General features: G+C 38.2%; 1 protein-coding gene across 1 annotated transcript; it reads right to left on the bottom strand.

Annotated features, from left to right (window-relative positions):
* Window positions 1–224: 224 nt before the first annotated feature.
* LOC119919364 lies at window positions 225–3,718 on the bottom strand. The gene is made up of 4 exons (XM_038739768.1): window positions 3,438–3,718; window positions 3,229–3,252; window positions 2,781–2,875; window positions 225–1,870 (listed from the first exon to the last, which is right to left on the bottom strand). Exon 4 carries the CDS (start codon window positions 1,412–1,414, stop codon window positions 512–514), a length of 903 nt encoding a protein of 300 aa, XP_038595696.1. The 5' UTR covers window positions 1,415–1,870; window positions 2,781–2,875; window positions 3,229–3,252; window positions 3,438–3,718; the 3' UTR covers window positions 225–511.
* Between the last annotated feature and the right edge of the window lie 5,227 nt (window positions 3,719–8,945).

Raw genomic sequence — 8,945 nt, 5'->3', positions numbered from 1 at the left:
ATTCTCACGGTTTTCATGCAGTTGATACGCAGATTGAATACTTCTGCACAAACCTCACAGGGACACAGAGAGAAGTCTAATAATAATCATACTTTATCCTTAGTCAACATTCACTCTTAGGTTATACTTAACTGTGCATATTCTTCATTATGTTTTGGCAGCTACAACAAGCACATGAGCATTTTAACACACCAATTCCCATAACAGAACAAAGCACACTGAAATCAATTTAAGGTTTTTATTGCCACGAGCTCAGGACGAAACAGTCAACAAAGATCCAGACAAAATCTATACTTGAGTTACAACAGTAATTAGAGCTCTAATTACAAATGACACCCAAAGTTAAGATTTCCAACATTTAAAAATGTATTATTTCAAAAATGATTTTCAATAAAACTAAACTAATTTCCGTCACTAATTCATAATATAACAACATTATATACATTTTGTAATAATATATATAATATTGTGAATATTGTGAAATTAAGTATTTAATCAATCCAACATATTCTCACTCTTTTCTGGGGACCTGATAAAGCTGTAAAGGGCTGCTGTTCCCCAAAGTTGACTTAAGGTCTTTTAGAAACAGATGAACTACAGCAGTGTTAAAATCTGTGGTTATTTGTTCTCTAATAGGTGACATTGAACTATAGATAACCATTTCATTCCAGTTCTTTGTAAAAATGTCAATAATTTTATTGTGGATCAGTGGGTGAAATGTGAGTGAAGAAATTATTTTCACTCCACGGGCCACATGTTGGTCTTTTCTCAGATTAACTGAATTTTCTGCCAGTTTCACAAGTTTGTGGAGACACGATTGAATATCATCTTTTGGTTTGCTTCTTTGTTTTGTGTCTTTAATATCTAAGAGTGTCCGGTAGATACCACATTTTAAAACATCTTTTCTGAAAAATGTACTGTCCAGTTTGAAAGGGATTTTCTTGCATGTTTGAACATATGGATAAAAACAGCTGCTGGGACTTGAGATGTCAGAGAACTTGAGATCTGCAAAATAATTTGGACCCGTTAGTCCCCAAAACTTTGTGAACGCCACATCAGTAAAAAATCCATATTTACTGAGCCACTGATCAGCCATCTCTAAAAGTTTAAACATACATGGCTCAATATGTTTTTCTCTCTTCAAACAAGGACTGTTGAGAGTATAAATTAAAATATGCCGCACATTTGTTCCGTTGTTCAGTAGAAATTTGTCAATTTGTCGAATTAAGCTTTCCTCACTGTGTGATGTAACTTCAGTGGAAGGAGAAGCAGAATTTTTCCTCTTCTTGTCTCGATAACATGGACAAACGCCCTGAAAATGCTTATATTTACCATTTTTCATTATAATAACAGCAAATGCATATTGTTTGCCCCCTTTATGTTTCTTGTGGTAATATTTCAGCCAAAACTCCATATGTCTACCTGCAGGCACTGCATTAATACCTAATACATTTTTACATTTGAAAATAATTTCATTGTTCGATTAAAAAGTTCCTTTTTGACACAATTTGTTTGCTTTTTAAAATTGTCTTTTAACCACAGAAGATTTTTTTGTGTACAGAAAGTCTGTCTTATACCTACAGTACTGAAATCAAAGGGGCTGTAATTTGGTAAAACAAGTGCAGCCTGTAAATCTTGTAAATTGGCTGTTCTTGATATCATTGAAGGTAAATTACTGGCATTTCTAACTGGGCTCAAATTGTTTTTTACCGGAATTGCAATAAGGTATAAATTTAGGTTTCTGAAAGAATGCAAATGAAACATATTTATATTGAAGTTAGGTAACTGAAAATCTTCATCAAAATAATAGTTTTGAAAAATGTTGTTCTCCAGCCCATAGAGATGATCCTCCTGCTGCTGGTCCTCTTCCCTGGATAATGAAAAAGGGTGAACTTAGTTTAATTCACACGACAAAATCTTGTGCTTAACATTATATTATTTAACCTTTCAGCTGCAATGATCCCCATAAACTGAATACATTCAGCTACAACTGTAAACTGCCAACTGACAAACTTGTCAAAGACCAAGTGAACTCTGTGGTTGTGTTGGATTGAAAGATAGGCCTATTTCATATTCAATATCCTCTCCACTGGTTGGACATTGGGATGGACAAAGCATTATAATACTGCTCAAGATAGGCTAAAGGAGTTCAGTAGAACAACACAGCCGAGAGATACTGTCTTCTCAAGAAAAACAAAAGAATCAGTCGATTCATGACATTTACTTTAAGTGACAACGCCCTCTGCAGTCGTAGTAAATATGATAGGAGCAGAAGAAGTCTGGTTTTAATTAAGTGACAAAGTCTGTGTATGGAGGAGGTCAGGCTGAATGGATGAGTCACCAAAAAGTTAAACTTGAACTGCCCTAACTTCCCCTAAACTTAAGACAATTCACTGTAACCCAATCTATCTTTCCCTAAACCCAACCAAGTAGTTTCTATGCTTAAACCGTAACCATATCATCATAAAAAGTAGGCTATTTAATTTTTTGACAGCAGTTCATTTTAAGATATGGAAGGAATAGACAAATGATGCTAGGCCTATAGGATAGGCCTATATAACACGTTTGTGTTGTTCTTCACCAAGTTTGATGTATTTGACTAGTTAGTTGAAAAAATAAATAGGTAAGATCACAGAAACCCCAAAGGGCATGAGTATAAATAAATCATGTTAAAATAGGGGTCATTATTGAAGCATGCTTAATATTAATTACTGTAATATTATTATCCTATTTAGAGTTATAATAATGGGCTAAAACAGCATGCCATTTCTGGAGTTTACCTCTGGGGTGTGAAGAGCTGCACCTCGGTGGAACTGGTTGAAAACATCTCTTCTCTCTCAAGCATTTCAGGAACTTGTTGTCTGCTTCTGTCCGGCTTAATGAGGGAAAAAATCGATTTATTGGTAAAATGGTCTGTAGCCTATACTGTGTTCCAACCACTCAAAGCGTTTCACTACACCTCGCCCCATTCATACACTTTAATCTGGCACTGTGGCACAGCCTTGGGGAGTAAGATGGGGTTCAGGAACACTTCGACGTGCAGACTGAACTGCCTAATTCCCGAGTGGGCGACCGCTCTACCTCTAGCCTTCCCAAATATTAGGCTACACATATAAAATTGGGTCCAAATGATGTTCTTACAAGAAGAGAAAACGAACGTTTGTTAAAGATTTCTTGATGTTGGTTAACAAACGTGTTGTTTAAATTTAAAGTGTAGAGTATAGTTACCTGCATGGCTTGGGGCTGCAGACACTAAAGAAAAAACATTTGATTAGGAGGATAAAAAGATAATTTAATTTAAAGTAGCATATAGGCCTAAACGTTTGTAGCTTTTGCTTTAAATTTGGTCAGGATTCGGCAACTTAAGGCTACAGACAAAACACCCTGCATGAAAAACAGAAAGCTTAGCCAATTTGTTCAAAATAGTCGCGACTTACCAGAATGGATCCGCTAACCCCATTAAGCAGGGGTTGACAGATGTGTTCTAGAGGATATTTAAAAAACGTAAATCTTACTATTCCATAAGATCCTGTGTTTTTTTCAGAAATCCAGTAGATAACAGACCTGTCAACCCCTGCTTGATAATACGTTTTTCTTTCTTGCTTTCTTCTTTTTTATGTTGTGTAGCCTTCTTCCTTGAAGAAAATTTACTTAGTTTTTGTGTGTTCCTGTGTTAACCTAACCGGCTTTGGCTACTGAAGTAGTCAATGTTTGATGGAGTTCATAGATGTGTGGCTGCTTATAAATCTTCCCATGGCCAATCATTTTGGAGAATCTGCTGTCGCGTGCCATCTTTCGTTACGGAGCTACAGAGGCTGGACTGATGGGATTTTGATAGTAAATTTCGAGCAGCACACCACAAAGCTTGTTCAATCATGTTTTTATCAAAAATTCGATCTATGTTAACTTTTAAGGACACCGAGACCATTTTACATGCCTTCATCTCATCACGCCTTTTCACCTGTTTAACCCAAAAATCTATTGATCGACTCCAGACTGTCCAGAACTCAGCTGCCAGGCTTTTAACCAGAACAAAGAAATATGACCACATCACCCCTATTTTAGCTTCACTACACTGGCTCCCAGTATGTTTTAGAATTGACTTTAAAATTGTATTGATCACTTTTAAAGCTCTTCATGGCCTCTCGCCTTGTTATATTTCTGACCTTTTAGTCCCATACACACCAGCACGAGATCCTCGGCCAGAGGTCTGTTGTCTGTTCCAGAGTCTCGACTGAAAACTAAAGGGGACAGAGCGTCGGCTCTCTTTAGTCCCTTCTTTTAACTCTTTTAAGTACCTTCTTAAAACATACTTTTATAGGAGAGCCTTTTCCCGATCTTATTTGACTTTATTTTGTCCCTTTTATTTTATTCTGCTTTACTCATTTTATATTTATCTTAAACGTGTATTTTAGTCTTTTCAATGTTTTCTTTCTTGTTTCTGTATTGCTTTTTGGGGTATTATTGTCTTTACACTTGTTAAAGCACTTAAACTTTTTGAAAAGTGCTCTACAAATAAAGATTATTATTATTATTATTATTCAAGTTTAAAGGGTGGAGCACCCATGTGTTAGAAATGACAGTGTCAGATTGACGAGACCCTCCTCATCCGCCTTTACCTCCAGTTTCTCACTGGTTGTTGTTCACTGATGGGCTGAGACATGATTTAAAAGTAAAGGGAATTTTATTCAGTAAATGAAAAAAAGGAACTGAATATGGCTGCTGAGAGGGAAAATGACAGTGTCAAATCGACGAGACCCTCCTCAACCTCCTTTGCCTCCAGTTTCTATCAGGGGCAGCGTCTGTGGGTCCTTCCACTGAGCTCATCAGAAGTCCCGCTCCACATCTCATTCAGATCTTCAGCTGTTGCTATTCACCCTGCACCACCACCAGCCTGCATCAGGGGGCATTCCTGTAGGCCCGTGATGTGGCCACGACGAAATACTAGCCGACCTAGTCCTACCTTTTCACATTTTTCTATTGTGCACACTATGTCAAATAAATTAATTGAACGACTCTTTAAGCTGCTCTTTCAATAAAGTCCCTCGATCATAACTGAAATAATGAATGTCTGCCGTATTTTTCATTCTTATGGGATTTCAACAAGTCAGTACTTGAGACTTGAATGCTTTTAAATGTGAAGTCCTATTTTTTTTCCCCTGAGCATGAAAAATCTCAAATCATTGTTTAGGCAAATATGCAAAGAGAAGCCCATATACTCTCATACATGACGTCTTAAAGGGAGACTGATGGAAAGTAGGCTATGTAAGTTATCAGCTACACCACCTTGGGAATTGAAATACCAACAAGAAAAAATGTACAGCCAGATAACTATAAGATTAATCTCACTGGTTGTTGTTCACTGATGGGCTGAGACATGATTGAAAAGTAAAGTGAATTTTATTCAGTAAATGAAAAAAAGGAACTGAATATGGCTGCTAAGAGGGAAATGATTCCCCAAACTAGGGACAAAAGGTGTTATTAATATGTTTTACAGAAAAAAAAGGAAAAAAGAGGCCAAGTCTGGTAACAAATATCCAGGGGTGCCACCATGCACTCACCACTAAAGTTTCTTCACAGAAACCTATACAGATACACACACAGAACAAAACAGAATTAGTTTTTTGTCCCAGTGCCTTTAACCAAACCATGCAGTGAAGGGACCTCACTAAAGATGACTAGCCTCACCAATCAGAAGCAAAACGAGATAAAAATGGCTTAAAAGGTGTACATGAATGGCAACTGAAGTCAGATTCTCACTGGAAGTTAAACTAGAGCTGTTTCTTTTCCTAGTAAAGCCTACTGTAAATATTTCCCTCTTGTTTCATTTACTGTGAAATCTGCACGTTATAATCTTTCACTTTTGTTTGTGTAATTCACGTTTATTGTGCAACTATGGGTGCAGTCTTACCAGAAGTGGCATGATGAAACCATACACCGGTATGTTGAAACTCTCTTGCATGATACACTGAATTGAAGCAATGGCTTATAAACAGATTCTTAGTTCTCAGGCTCCCTCTAAAATTGCTCACATATGTTAAAAAAATTAAAAATCAAGTAAGTAAAATTTGAATCTAAGACATAAAACAGTGCAGAACTTAAATGATAGAAATCAAATATAGTTCTGTAGACAAGTGTACTGGTAAAATGTATACTGATTTAAACAGGTTACGCAATATACATATTGAGAAAAGGCACATAAATAGATAGCCAATGATTATAACAGCTTGTAACAGGTAGTAAAATAAATAAATACATCTACTATATACTGTGATGTGTACTGGTATAAACAGGCAGGGCTAATAAATGAGATGTACAGGTTGTAACCAGGCAAGTAAGCAGGTACAGTAGGTTATGTGACGGGGCTCTTTCACTGTAGTCATAGAAGAGCTTTCTGTGTTATGAGGTAGGAGGAGGAAGAAGAAGAAGAAGAAGAAGGAGGAGGAGGAGAAGAAGAAGAAGATGAATACTTTATTACTCCTGCAAAGGGGAATTCAATGTTTTTTCACTTATTATAATTCTTATCTACTTTATTAGTAGTGATGTCTGTACATTGTGTCTCACTACCTTTTCCCTACTGTGCAGTGACACTTTGCCTCTTTATGGTTACATCTCAGAAGCCAGGATAGAGCAAAGCAATATGGAAAAAAAGAAACCAAAACCAAGACCTGGAGTCTGTGAGGAATCATTTTCTCATCCCTGTGCTGTTGTTTCAGATGTGGAGGGAGTGTCAGACCAGGCTGTGTTTCTAAGCACACTTTGGTTCTGGGATGGGCTCTTTGGTTGCCAGCCTCTGCATTAGGCCTGGTTTCCTCAGAGTGCTCTGTGATGAGAGATTTCAAAGCATGAGTCTACTTCAGCACTCATTACTGCTGTTTGCACTGTAAAGCTAGTGTGATCCAGTAGGGGGAGACAAAGCCCACCTCAACTGTCAGCAGAGTTCCAAAACGATATGTAAACAAAATGTAAATAGTAACTTTGACTGTATATTTAGTATGTGTGAGCTTGCTTGCCTTGTCATTCTTTGAAATCCACATAATGTTTAAATCATCTGTGCTTATTTTAATTCTTACTCTTGACAAATCCCACGCTCTGAAACTGGCAGACACTCGGACTTCATCAGTATGGACTTGACAAGTGGTGATTTTTGTAGTCTATATTTTTAAATAATTACTCTCCCCCCGTCCTTTCTTAGACATTTTTGGCTCCTCTCCATCAAAAAGTATATAATCTCCAGAAGCCATGTCAGAAGCCTCCTTTCCTGTTTTAACAAACTACCATCACTGACAGCAACCACTTAAATGCTCGTCTGAGAACATTTTGAGCACTCTGTACTCAGGTTCAGGGCAGTGCAGAGACCTCTGGAAGGGAAGGTGCTCAAAGTATAAAAGGGGCACATTGAACAAGGATCTAGGGCTGCTCTCAAAATATTGATACAGAAATATCTCGTTATGTATTCCTTGCTGATGTGCGTATACAGATGCTTCTGTATGGATAAATCAGCAAATGCTTTGACACAGTTTTGAAAAAGAAACACAGGGAATACCCAGCTCTGGTACACGGGCTGACATAACTTACAGGGAACAGTTGCTGTTGAGGGGTTGCTGGTGATGTTGCTGCTGATTCTACTGGAGGTGACCTGTGACTAGAGATATTATAACAAACATAGGATATATATTAGCTTATTAAACAATTATGTGACTATGACAAGATGTAAAGACTGCTGAGTGTTTAGGACTGGCTCACTATGACTGGCCTCCTGTAGTGCTGCAGCTGCTGGCAAGGCTGACTGCTTCGAGAAAATAAGAGGAAGATGCTCACAAAGACTGCTGCACTCCATGAGCTGCAGGTAGTGAAAACAAGATACCAGATTCAAAAAAGTGTGGGGAATAATCTGAGAAGGATACAGAACTAGGAGAAAGACGAGGTTGGCCAAGGCAGGGGTAAGAGTGAGAAAATCTATAGAAGTGTGTGTGTCTATAGGCTATATTTTGTATATGTACTGTATGTTTAATGATTTTATATATTGCATTGTGAATCTGAGATATATTTTGATTGACTATAGGTCTAATCTTAAATCTAAATAAATAAACCAAGATGTGTGTGTGTGTTTATTCTGTTCAGGCCCGGATTGGCCCTCTGGCAATTCTGGCACATGCCAGAAGGGCTGGTGTGATTTTCTATTGTTTTGGGCTGAGCTGACCAGTTGCTGCACCTACCCACAGAGAGATGGGCCGGCCCATATTTATAGGGGTTATAGGGGGGTTTCTCCCCCTACTGGCAAGTGATATGGTAGGACGTGAGAGGAAGAGGCAGAAGCAGAGGCCCTCCCCTCTGCCCAAAGTAATATGCTCCACGTCAAGAGCACGCAACCAACATAAAAAAGCGGGGGAAAGACTAAAACAAATCTTGCTAGCATTTCAGTAGCCGATCTGCAGGTAAAATGGACAAAAAGACGAACTTTGTGAAAGTAAAGGGTGGTGCAGAAAAAATAAGGGACAAAAACGCAAATGTCTTGAGGCCCGTGCTGAAAAATATCCCAAGATAAAAATGATTCTCCCCCACAGTCAGCTCAAAATAGTGCTAACATTGTCAGTGTCAGCCAGGCACAGAAAGCTGACGTTAGCCAGTTACTTTTACTTTACTTTTACTTTTTTACTTATCACGTGCTAGCAGCAGTTCTAGCAATGTTACACCCACTGTTGGGGGCCTCGAGTATTAGCAGCAGTGCACTGCTATCTCCCCGACAAGGAACACAGTAGCCATGAGGTGTGGCTGACGATGTTGCTGAAGAGTTGGATGGAGGAACTGCACAAGCTAACTTTACAGAAGTACGTGACAATGTTATTTGTAGTATCTTGAGATTCCCGTTATCAGAGGCAGACACTGTCTTCAGTTTAGCTGACTTTATTGCCAATAACATCATAGCAATATAACATGACCAA

The sequence above is a fragment of the Micropterus salmoides genome, unplaced genomic scaffold (assembly GCF_014851395.1).
Source record: "Micropterus salmoides isolate LMB-PRFRI ecotype aquatic unplaced genomic scaffold, ASM1485139v1 Ms_hic_scaffold_2695, whole genome shotgun sequence".
In the NCBI taxonomy this organism is placed as follows: domain Eukaryota; kingdom Metazoa; phylum Chordata; class Actinopteri; order Centrarchiformes; family Centrarchidae; genus Micropterus; species Micropterus salmoides.
The sequence above is the reverse complement of the archived record's forward strand: the minus strand, read 5'-3'. Positions and strand labels throughout refer to the sequence as shown.

Excerpts from the sequence above, each read along its gene's own strand:
- LOC119919364 (XM_038739768.1), bottom strand. The coding sequence starts at position 1,414 with ATGGAGTTTTGGCTGAAATATTACCACAAGAAACATAAAGGGGGCAAA.